This window comes from Girardinichthys multiradiatus, chromosome 4 (genome assembly GCF_021462225.1).
Source record: "Girardinichthys multiradiatus isolate DD_20200921_A chromosome 4, DD_fGirMul_XY1, whole genome shotgun sequence".
Taxonomy (NCBI): domain Eukaryota; kingdom Metazoa; phylum Chordata; class Actinopteri; order Cyprinodontiformes; family Goodeidae; genus Girardinichthys; species Girardinichthys multiradiatus.
In genome coordinates, this window is record NC_061797.1 from 23,111,797 (window position 1) to 23,124,748 (window position 12,952).

Here is a 12,952-nt window from a genome sequence, read left to right on the forward strand (position 1 = left end):
TAAATGTGATCTTGTACCTCTTTATAGGAGAATGTGTGAGAGAGTGAGAAAGAAAACATGAAAGATCACCAATTATCTCAAGTCTTTAAGCTACTTGACTGACGGCTCTTTTCAATGCAGAAACTCAGTGAATGAGACAGCATGCTCTTGTCCCACTTTATTGACTCGGAGGAAGGACTCTGGTACATCCAGCCTCTATGTAACATGGTAACATGTTCAAGTGTATAGTAGTGTGTGAAGTAGTTCTGGGTAGACAGGTGCTCACACATTCAGTTTGCATTAACAGCCTCTAAATAAAGGCTGTGAAGGTTGTGGTCCCTTCGCTGACAAAGGGAACATGAAGGAGGAGTGATGGGAAGTTAAAAGTGTAGAGTTAAAGTCTCTCAGATAAGGGTTCAAACAGCTTGATAAAGTGCTTCTTCTGACAGGACCGGGTTTATACGTCACACAGCCAGGCTTGTGTTTTTGTCTGATTCACAGAGATAAGATAAAGAGCAAAAGCTCCAAAGTACTCTGTTCTCAGCTCTCTCATTCTGTTTGCTGTGTGGCTATGCAGTTATTAAGATGCCTTTTGCTTCTGTTGGTTCCTTACGACATTATAAAACATTTGGAAGCATTGAATAGAATGATGAACATTTACAGGTAAAGCACTGAGCAAAGGTCATTTATCCTCCATCTTCCTTGTGTTATCCTTCAAAGCAAGCAGACTTCTTTTTAACACTTAAAAATGGATTTGGTAAATATTTCTTTAGGCTTATAAAACTCTTTAAAGTTTTGTCTTTGGACTTTGGGTGCTTTTTTTTATCTATTTTAGTTGAGTATCCAACTATTTAAATATGCATGTGTTTTTATTTTATTTTATTTTTCTATTTAGGTGAGTTAAGCCGTTTAATAGACTGGTCTACATATACCATGGTTGTGTCTAAACAACACAATTCAGCAAAGAACATGTTTCACTGCTCTTTAGGTTACCCACAGTATGTCATAAACACTGTTAATTTTTCGTGCGTTCTATGAAAAACACCAAAGATATCAAAATCTGACAAATATAAAATTGTGTTTTAGGAGCAACAATGCACCTTTTGCAATTATTTTGTATTTATTACAATGCACCTTTTGCAAGATTATTTGCGAACCTGATCAGACCCCGGTTCTAGACTAAACCTTAGACTAAAAAACTGCATAGTAGATGATCAACTAAAAGATGACACATCTCTCTGAACCAGTGTAAGGTCTTTGTTGAATTTTCCTTCTTTTTTGAAAAAAATTACATGACCTTCAGATACTGTTTATCTACTGTAAAAACGTTTTTATAAAGATTTTGACCTTGAATCATCCACTTTTTTAAGTAAAGACGCCCAAATATGTGCAGTGCGTGCAGATGCATCCAGGTATGCAAAAAGAGATGCAACTGTAAAAATGCTGTGCTCAAATAACATTTTGTTGAAGTTCTTAATATATATGAGCAGTGATGGGAATAACAGCATTAAAATAAACGGCTTCACTAACGGCATTACATTTTCAGTAACGAGTGATCAAATGAAAGACTTTTTTCAGCATTACAATGCCATTGCTGTTACCAACGATTAAATGGCACACATTATATTCATTTAAGCTCTTGTCATCTATTGTGGCTAAGCATTTTTTCTTAAGTGAAGGGAGGAGGTGAAACAAATGGCATAAGTGATGATGATTGGCTAAGGTAGAGTAAGCCTACATTGTAAGCCAATCAGAGGCAGTGTTCAGTTTCTGCACAAACCACAAACGCACACATCAGCCCTGCTCAGGCAAACTAGGAGATGTAAGCTGCAACAATGGCGGATCTGGAGGGAAAGATTGTGTTTTTAAAGTGAAAGTACAGACACGACTTTATTCTCCTTGAGATAAAAGGCAAGAACGTACATGTGAAGTAAATATTAAAAGTTCGGTGTAAGTAGGCTACTTGTCTATGTAATTCCACTTCATACAATTGGTAACTAGTAACTAGTAACTAGTTTCCTTAATAGTGGAGTAACTCACAAACTCAAATACTTTTTGGGAGAAGTAACTAGTAACTATAACTAAGACTGTTGACAGTCTTAGTGACAAAACCCAGACAACGCCATAACCTTGTCAGCCTTGGATTGGTTGATCAGCCCCATGTGACGACTCCTAACCTCCGTATATGCTCCTCAGGAGCAGCGATGGATTTGCGGCTGTTTTTTCTCAGACGTGTGCTCAACATCCCCTTGTAGTTTATTTTAAGTGGTTTTCTCTTTTTATCAACCCGCGTCTGAATCCAAAGTGGAGAAACCACAAAGTCATCCGACAACCTGGGCCAGAGCTAAAGCTGCCATTCTCTTGAGTTACCTCCAGGGAGACAAAACCACTGTTGGGGCAGAGAAGGCACATATCCATTTAAACAACACACAGTCCCAACAGGTATCAGGACCAAATGAGGAGAAAGTTGAAAGTTGAATACATGAGAATAAACAGCCTGTCTTAACCAAAGTAAGGCGAAACCTAAAGTATCAAAAGATAGTTCTGAGACTTTGAAGTCCCCCTTCTCTTTTCTGAGTTGATAATTATATTTTAAACATGTATTCCCTTATCAGAAAATATCACTTTAACTTGTAGTAGTAGGGATCTAGCCAAATTTGTATTTTTGTTTTTTTTTAGCTTTTTTGTGTTTCTATTTACCTTATAAAATAATTGGTATAAAGCTATTAGTTTGATTAATAACAAACTAAATCTTGGCACAGTGATTGTTTTGTTCTCTGTGCTTTTTCTTCTAATCTTTCTATTCTAATTCAAATGTTGTCATTTCAGGGTTAATCCAAAAGAGATCTGAATTTGGAGAAATGTACAAAAATCTCATGATTCATATTTGAATTTGTTATAAAGATCACTCAGTGAGAATTAACTGATTCATCCTTCAGATTGAGTTTGGATTGGTTGTGAGATTGGGTTATAAACCTTTGTATAGCTACATTAATCAGTCTGAGTAAAAAACAACCAAAGAAGTCGAACGAACTTGACCTCTTGACTGTAAAATAATAAAAATTATTTTTGTTATTTTCTTATTCTTTAGATACTCACACCAATTTGTCATTAAACATCCCATACCTGCCCCCTGAGGTTTACATGGTGCCTTTCACCATCTCTGACAGCAGTTCTCCTCCTCGGAGCACCTTCATAAACTTGCCAGGTAATGCTCATATTTCTGCTCACGAGCTACTGGGAGGGCGCAGATAATAAGAGACAAAAGCTTTGAAACAGTCAATAATGATAAATCCTGCATGCCAGCTTGTTCTTGCTTGTTCATAACGCGGTGGCACAAATGATTTTTCCAGAATTGTGATTGCACAGCTTTCTTAAGATTTTTTTGTGCCCAATGAAACCTGCTGACACCTGATATTAACATAATCTTTAATGCTGAGTTTAGGATACAGTTAAGAGAACAAGGTGTGGTGCATAGATTTTTGTCTTCTGACTTCCTCTTTTGAATTCTGATTAACCCTGCCTATAACCTGGAAATATTACATTGTGTTCTCTCATTCTCTAAAAAAAGTCTTAATTTATATTAGTTTACTAGAGAGATATGTGTCTTCTTATCACTGTGATTATTCTTTGAGCTCTACCCAGTGTATTTCTACTTGGCCCTTGTATTACAATTTTTGTTAATTGTGTCGTTAAATTCAAAAATTCAATATATCTTGAATTATGCTCAAACTATTGCAATATGTTGAATTTTTAAATTTTCTGAATCATTGTTGTGTTTCAGAAGTAATGGTGTTTGACACTTTTTGCTTCTTTCGTTAGTGACAGTGTGTCCCTGCAACATCAGAGGAAACTGCAAAATAGCTGCCAAGCCGCTGCAGGGCATGCCAACTATTCAGTCTGCAGTCGGGATTCTCCTCGGCACCTTTGCAGTCATAGGTGAGCAGTGAAGGTTAAACATCAAAAGAGTATATCATACACAGCCATGCAAGCAAGGATAGATTATGGAACTTGTAATTGTGAAATAAAAACTTCTTGCATGTATGTCATGTTTCACAGACCTGTTAGCTATAAAAGTATTATTTATATTCCAGGAATCATCCTCATTGTTATTTTCGTGAGACTGTCCAATCAAAACCCCAAAGAGCCAAGCAAAACCAGCCAGGAGAGGGTTCCACTGAAGATATCCATTTAATTAAAATGGTTATTACATATTATCACTGTCTTCACTGTATCTGCACCTGCTTTAAGTCCATCGTGAATATTTTAGTTCAGTTCTGTGCATGCGACATGCTAAGGCCCTCTTCCTGGTGCATGATTGTAACTTATGTTTATCTCTTTTTATTTCTATAGATGTGTTACTTTGCTTAACAACATTTTATATATTTACTAAGCAGCACTGAAACCATAGTTTCAAAACTGTTGACTTGCTCTTTTGTAACTAGCACTTCAGTAATCTTAAAACACCTAGTTGATATATAAGGCTTTCTATTTAAATCTAATTATAACAACGTGTAGCAAATTTCAAAAGTCTGAAAAAATTCAGTAATTGATAAAATTTTGTGGAATATGACATGTTAATTGTAATTAAGTATTGCAGAAGCAGCAAAGAACTTCATACTCTCATTGCAGCTTCTAATGCCAACACCTTTTGTGTTCATTCAGTCTATATATAAATTTCCCAGCAGATGTGAGCCTCTTAGGTTCTGGATTTATTATCTGCAGCCCTCACTCCTTACACGTCCTAAACTAAAACACTATTAATTTAATGAGGCAGCCAGAACCCCACAATTACATCAGCTGTATGCTGCGGTCTTTGCAATTAAGGGTTTTTCAAATGCTGACCCAGACTACCTGACAGGCAGGCAGAACTATATTCAGACCAAAGTGTTGCTAAAAACAGCTCAGCAACTGAATGTCCACTGAATGACACTGCCCAACGAAACAATGACCTTTCAGTGACAAAGATTGGAGCTTTATAAATGAATAAGGTTTACATACATATACACTAAGACTGCTATGACCACAAACACAGCAATCAGAATGTTAGCCATGTAATGAAAATTAAGTTCAATTTATTGCAAAACACAGCTCAGCCACAGCTTAGGTAGGATAATCTGGTCACAAGAAAACTAATAATTTTCACTTCCTAAATCTGGTCATAATGGAAGAGTGGGAGTAAGAAAGGCACAGAAAGTCACTGTTGAAAGAAACGTTTAAGAAATCCTGTTTGCAGCCTGCCACAAGATAAGTAGGGGACACAGAAAACTTGTGAAAGAAAGGTCTCTGGTCTGATGACACCAAATTTTAAGTTCCGGGCTTTCAAAATGTATCCTCACATAACACAACATGTCAGTGGTTAAACATGGTGGTGGCAACATTATGTCTTAGGGATGATTTTTTTCACCAAGGACAGGGAAGCAGGTCAGAAATGATAGAAAGATGAATGAAAATAAATAAAGGGTAATTCTAGAAGAAACACATTTGAGGCTGCAAAAGACTTGGGACTGGGGCGCAGGTTCACCAGCAGGACCATAACAAATATCAAATATTTATCTGGATTTATTTGCAAACTTTTGTTATGAGAGGTCAGTCTTTCCATTTTAACTTTACTCTGCATATTACCCAATTATGAGGTGCATCTGGTGAGTTAAGTAACCACAGGGAGTCAGGAGACTGGTAAAAAAAAACAATGACATGGGACGCAGGAGAATGAGATGCAGCAAATAAGAAATGGGACCAGTCATGGTTGGCAGAAGGAGTAAACCTAGGGAAGGGATTAAGTACCCAGAGCCTTCCAAACTATTTCCCTCCTGCCAATCCTTGAGTTCTGGTGCTCTCTTCTTCTTTTTAGGAAATGCTGGAGAAATATAACCAGAGAGGAGGTGCTCCAGAAATCTTAAGGTTTCTTCTCCTAAATGACTGCTGCCTGCACTGGGTTTTTAACTTGAACTTTGGGGCTTTTTAAAGGACTCTTACCTGCTGCGTTATAGACTATGTGGCCATAGCATTGCCTTCTCTGCGAGATAAAGAATACATGCCCTGGTTAAGGGGTGAATATACAGTGCTGTGCAAACATTTTAGTCAGGTGTGAAAAAATGCTGTAAACAAAGAATGCCTTCAAAAATATAAATGATGATTGTTTGTTTTTTATCAATTTACATAGTACTAAGTGAGCGAACCCAAACATACAGCCAAAGTTATTAAGAATTATCTTCAGCATGAAAATGAACAAGACTTTCTGGAAGTGGTGTTATGGCCCCCACAGAGCTCTGATCTCAACATCATCGAGTGTGTCTGGGATTACATAAAGAGACAGAAGGATGTGAGAAAGCCTACATCCAGAAGATCTGTGGTTAGTTCTCCAAGATGTTTGGAACAACCTATATACAGCCGAGTTCCTTCAAAAACTGTGTGTGAGTATAAGTATATGCTGTTTTGAAGGCAAAGGGTGGTCACACCAAATATTGATTTCATGTAGATTTCTCTTTTGTTCATTCACAGCATTTTATTGATTAATGAAAATAAATGATTTACACTTCCATTTTTGAAAGGATTCTTTGTTTACAGCAGTTTTTTCACACCTGCCCACAAACTTTTGCACAGTGCTGTAGGTTTCAAACTTGTATTATTAAAACCACCAAAAAGTTTTTTTGTGTGTGTTTCAGTGGATGGAGTAAAACTGTGGAACGGTCTTAAAAAAATGCATTTGCATAATCTCAAACACATATGTTATGATCAGACATTAACTCAAAACATTTTCAATATACACTGACTCACCACACGTACTAACAATACTGCTGGTGGCCAACATGCAGTCCATTTATATTAGGATATTTTTATCTCAGTTTGGAACTAATCGTTCCAATCTAAGCAAGTTCCAAGTAGAAAAGAAACTGTACGCTGAAAAGCACTACGAGGGAGATGAGAGAGCAGGGGGGAAGGGATTAAATCGTGACATGGGGTCAAACCTTACATTTTGGAGGTAATAGTCCTCGAACTTCAGCCTCGACGGGTTCCTGCATGGGTTCTTCAGAGGACAGAGATGGCTCTGATGACAGATTTGGGGTACAAGGCTATGGAGAAAACTGGGGGCAAAATTTGTCATCATTTCCAGTATCTTGAGAAATGAACTACAAATCACAGCATATGAATGGGGGCTCAAAGATAGAACTGATCAGATTTCCCCCAGTGGGGCTGGCTGGTTTTCCATTGCTCATTTACTAACTCAGACATGTGTTTTTCCTAACTCCTTTTCCCGGTGGAGTGAGTTTCCACACAGCTTTGGCTATTTTAGGCTTGTTCTAAGATGGCACATTTTCACTTTGACTGCAAACGTAACAGCCCTCCAATGAAATTCCAGAAACTTGCTTTCAGTGTGTGTTATTACTCAGATACAAATACAAATCTGAACTTTATCTCTGACCCACAATTTTAGCACTATCAAATCAACTTTTGAATGTAAGTATTTATTTAAGAATCAACAGCTCATTTATTCTGCACTAAACCAACATTTTCTTTTTTTTGGTCAAATGGGTATATAGATGTAGATCATTACAATGGTTGTAATACTATACAACTTTACTGCACACCACCCTTTATATTTCTATTGATGGGAAGTAGAATGTAAAAAGTATGCATAATAAGTCAGTTAAAATTGCTGTTTTAAAGTCACTGCTTGAGGTGGGTTTAAAAGAGTTCAGGCATGATAAATAATACTTATTGTTGTAATATCTACTGAAGTGTGGAGATTTGCAATTTTTATTGAAACATATTTGATTACATTTTGTGTTAAGGCAAACACGTATGTTTTGTTTTATTTACTTTTATAATGTTGGTTGTTTTTAGGTGTTAGTACAGTAGTACATTATTTCTTTGAAAATACCTAAAGAAATGGTACAATAACTGTACAGACAAAAAATGTGCTGTAAGTTGTTTTAACATTCACTGTAAGCAAACTATGTTCGAGTAATATACAATTCCAAAGAAAGAACAATTGGGTTTTGTCATGGAGCTGTTAAGGTTTTCCTTTGTGCAAGATACCCATTCACTAACAGGACTGGTGCTGCCTGACAGAGACTTAGATTGCTGATGTGTTAAGTTACATAACTGTGACTGATGTACTCCAGCTGCCTACCTTTACGGTAACTACCCATTAACAGCACACATTGTTGGACTCACTGTAGGTACCAAACAAGAGGTTCTCATCATTTCAGGGGCTTGTTTGTTTAGAGCTTTTTTTCAACTTTTTATTTAGGTCAAGTGGAGTAGACTTGTGATTCTCAGAAGAGTCATATAACACTAGCCCTGCTAGAGGGAGAAGCTGGAAATGCTGATTGCAGTGGCTCTGCTGTAATACTTATGCAATGAAGATAAATTTATTTTGCCATGCCATGCATACAACCTCCCTTTTAAAAAGTTATAAATGACAGTTTCAATGTAAAAGCTGAACACTTCATTAAAATAGATGGCACTGAAGCTTTCGATTATTACATTTCAAAATAAATTCTGGTTTAAAAAATAAGGGATCTTGTGCAGTGTTTTTAGATAGTTGGTGAAGTATTTTTAAAAATTGCTTTAGAAATCTAAAAATGTGTAGCCTGTTGTTTAATATTATGTTCATGTCCTAAGATGAACCTTAAAAGTTACACATTAAAAAAACAATTAAGTTTTCATACTACATTAAAAAAATTACAAGTTAAGCTTCTAATTTCACAAATTGTTTCTTACTTCACCACACATGAGGTTGAAGGAATAGAAAGCCCAATAATAGCAACAACTTAATGTGCTAGTTTGTTAAACCATTAGCACTGAGCTTAAAGTATGCTGGTGCATCTAATGTCAACACTGAAGTTGAATATGTGAGTCGAATCAGAAAGCCCATTTGGGACACCTGAAAAGTTGTTGGTTAATAACCATACCTTGAAAATCCAACATGGCTGCATGTATATGAAAAGTATTGACAGCTGCAGTGGTAAGCTGGTTAGGTGCACTCTTAATGGTTTGAGCGTTATTAAATCGGTCACATCCACGGTACTGTAATTCCTGGTTGTGTACATATTGCAATACAGAGTAAACATTATGGTAAATACATCTGCTGGATAAGCAAAACAAGAACCAAAATGGTGTACTTTTCTGACTTGAAACATGCCTCATTTTTCCCAGACATCTGAACTAAGTACTTTTTAAGTTACACTGTTGGGGTTATTCAACACTTTCAGAAATAAGGTAAAGTTTTGCAAATACTTGGCTGACAGATGTAAATATTGTTGTACCCCAATCACAGTATCACATATCTGCCTTGCTTTTTAGTAGCATAAATAAAAGTATTTAATGCTCTACCATCACCTTCCTGTGAATCTCATACTGAAGAATATGCAATTTGACCTCCAGGTAAGCCAAGCTTCCACAAATTTTTCTGCAGCATGAGTATCACAACTTTGACACACTATATATAGTATATACCACTTATTTGGGCCACTGCTACTAAATCAACGCAAAGGCTACTCATATGTGGAAGCAATGACCCAATAGTAGCATTATCTAATATCTTGCTATGCTATGCAGAGGTTTAGTTTGTACTAATGAAGATTCCACTTTTTCTAAGATGCTGAGTGGTCAGTTCAGCTCCATTTACCATACTCAGCCCTGCTTTGTGATTAATTCAGCTTGGGGTAACTCATATACATTATAAAGGGCACTGAACTAAAATATTAAAATCACAAAAAATAGGGTGAAAACCTAAGATTGTGATGTCACAACAAAAGTAATATAGCTCTATCCCGATGCAACAAAACACTGTGAACCCTTTATTCCAACACACACACAATATACAAAATGGGTACTTAACAAAATCAACGCACATACCTGGTAGGACTTAATGTTTCACGAAATGGACTTCATTTCTTTGCATTTAGGCAGGCTGGTAAGATTCATTTAAGGCAACATATATGGCAAGACTTGAAACTGTGTAAGAACTGCTTAACTATCCTAACACTGTGAAAACATTAGCTTTATTGACATATAGTGACTAGTGCTGTGTTATGAGGAAATAATCAAGGGAAGGGAAGGACAATTACATATATTAATCAGTGAGTAATAACACCGGTGTAAAAACTGGTTTTAACCAGAAAATTCATCTGATTGCTGTCAGGCAAGTCAAATTTGGTAAAATTGGTGAGGTCAAACTTCAAAATTATTATAACTTAAATTTGTTGTCTAAACGTATTATGTCGGAGCATTTATTTATTTAAAATTTATTCTCATGCTTTCACGTTCTTTTCTTCAAAGAAAAACAAATTTAGAACTCATATTTATAAAAATATGATAAATTAATATGATAAATTAAAGCATATTATTAACATTTACATTATTGCAATTAAAGAGGATGGGGCCAATAACACCAGTATTAAAACATCTGCATTAAAGGTCCAAAAGAAGAACAGGATCATTGTTTTGTCATCCTTTTTTCTATTATTTATTCAATACAGTAATTTAATGTTCTAGACAGCAAAACAGCTGAAATGGCTTGTCAAATAAAATGGATGTTTGACAGACTATGTGCGTCACTCCTGCTATTTATGGCATCTCAGAAACCATAATCACCCTTACATGTCAGACTTTATCAAAACAGGAAGCTGGAAATGAACCTGAATCTCATTCAAGACCCAACTGCAATTCACGCATGACAATTAACCAAACTCCATTGCACCTTGCAGTGTGTAGGTGTTACACTGATGCATTTTTAACAACTGTAGAAGATAGATCCATGCAGTAACTTCAGAACTAATGTTCCTTTTGTGGTTGAAACAATTTTTTTATGTGCTTATAGACCCAGCACACTGATTAAGTTTTATTGTAATGGCAGGAGTTAAAAGTTCAGCAATATAAAAATGTAACATAATAATTTAAACAACTATTACAGCAGCCACCAGAAATAATAGTACTATTTGGCTGAGTGTTAACATACCTATCCTCCCGAACATTTAGCAGCTTGTTAATGAAATTCATGTATTTAATTAGACAAATCACCCAATCATTGACTGTTCTTCTCAAACAAATTACATTACAAGACAAGCCGGAAACATCTCCCTCAAATACAGAAATCTGGCTACTGCAATCTCAGTCCAGTTGATGGTTAAAAGAAAAGTAGGAAATGTTATAATCTGTCTCAGATTTAATGACCATGCAGAGTCTAAGAATAAAAGGGTACAACAGATGTGTAACTTACCTTGTAATTAGTTTCAACTGTTCAAATGGTATTAAACTTCTGGTTACTGGAAGAACACAGTGTTGCATTGATAAAGTCATTATTCCACATGGAGTAGTATCAAGTCATGTGAAAGTGAGACACAGTAAACCATAAAAGAACCATAAAAGAGAAGACGGGAAGGGATTCACATGTGGTAAAAAGGACATTGAATAATGAATGTAATAGGTGCCCTCAAATAACATGATAAAAAAACAGGTTATAAAGAAATGACAGGATGTGTTGTGCTAATGAGTCTAATGTTTGCTTAAAGACAAAACGGAAAGAAAATAATTGTATCTACTGACCTCAATGTTGCCTTGAAAATGTAAAAGATTTACATGATTGGACTTAACTAAAATTATATTACAATGAAGAAAAAAACTAAATCTCAAATCATAAAACCCCATGTATATTCTATTGCTCTCAGACTCATTCATCCCACACATACTGAACACAGACACATCTTGGCAACCAGGTTCCCATTCCCATTATAGCAATCCTGAGACTCAGCATACAGTACATCAATGCAAGGACCAGTATGGAAAAATAAAAGAAATGACAACAATGTCTTTGTGCTGTGGTTAAGAAAGAGATCTAATGAGAGCACCAGCAGATCCTAAGTGTGACTACTGCAGTCGTGAGGAGCCAGCTTAGAAACAGACACAGATGCAGACATACACACTGTCCACCTACACTGTGAATGCAGCTCCTGCCATCAGTCATGAACTGATGCCTGAGTGGGATGAAACCTACTGTCCTTGTGTGGGCAAAGCTGCTCTGAACTTGATTAAATGCATGAGACAAAAGAGGAAGGGAAAAAAGGGAAAAAAGGAGGAGGAGAAGAAACACTCAGTTTTTCCACATGGAGTCATACAGGCTCTTCATCCTTCTCCTCTCTGTCTCCTTTAATGTGAAGTGAAGAAGGCTATATAGTCTAACCCATTAATCTACCCTATTTGGAGTAACAGCTAAGTGTGCTGCATCAAAACCTTATTCACTCACTGGCAAAGTAACATGATAAACTCAGTCTGAAGAACCTGAGGAAACTCTTTCCTGAACTTAAATCTAGCTGTGCCTGGATTATGTAAAAGACTTGGCCAAATTATAAGTTAAAGTTAAACTAAGAAAACAATTTTCTTTAATGAAAGCAATACATTTTACCTTGCTATAACTGATCTTGCCTACTTAATCCTAACCTTACAACAAAAATGTAAGCCTAATAGCACCTTTAATTTGACCATAATGATAATTGCATATCTAAATTAGATAATTTAAAACATTGCAATTATATTGTTGGGACCCCAACCATGCGGACAACATAAGAACATTTCTGGGACTTTCAAAATAAATCGCATTAACCTACTTCCAGCACAGCCAGAAACGGGGTAACAGCGGACTTCCTGTGACGTCACTGTCCGAATAAAAACCCCGCTTTTGCAACAGACTGACCTCCTCCATGCAGGTCCCCAGCAGAACTGGATGGAGAGACACAGCGCGCTAATGTTTCTTTGCTGGCAAACAGACATAACTCTTCAAACTGGATCCAAGAGTGTCATACGATCATGCGATCATATCCACCAAGTTAAGTAGGAATGAATTGTTGTTTGTGTATCTGGTATTCATTCATGAACGGGGGTAATTAAGGTCCAAGCGTGGCTTGACTTTTCTCTCTGAGGTCAACAGAATCAAACTGTGTTCCAGAGAGTTCCCAGCAGAGACCCT

General features: G+C 36.4%; 1 protein-coding gene across 1 annotated transcript in view; it reads left to right on the forward strand.

The window, feature by feature from the left end:
* cdh16 (cadherin 16, KSP-cadherin) overlaps window positions 1-6,353 on the forward strand; it is a 32,730-nt gene extending 26,377 nt beyond the window's left edge. Inside the window, exons 16-18 of the mRNA XM_047363306.1 lie at window positions 3,071-3,187; window positions 3,802-3,918; window positions 4,074-6,353. Of these exons, the coding sequence (XP_047219262.1) occupies window positions 3,071-3,187; window positions 3,802-3,918; window positions 4,074-4,174 (335 nt within the window). The 3' untranslated portion in view covers window positions 4,175-6,353. The remainder of the gene's footprint in view (window positions 1-3,070; window positions 3,188-3,801; window positions 3,919-4,073) is intronic.
* The last annotated feature ends 6,599 nt before the right edge of the window (window positions 6,354-12,952 follow it).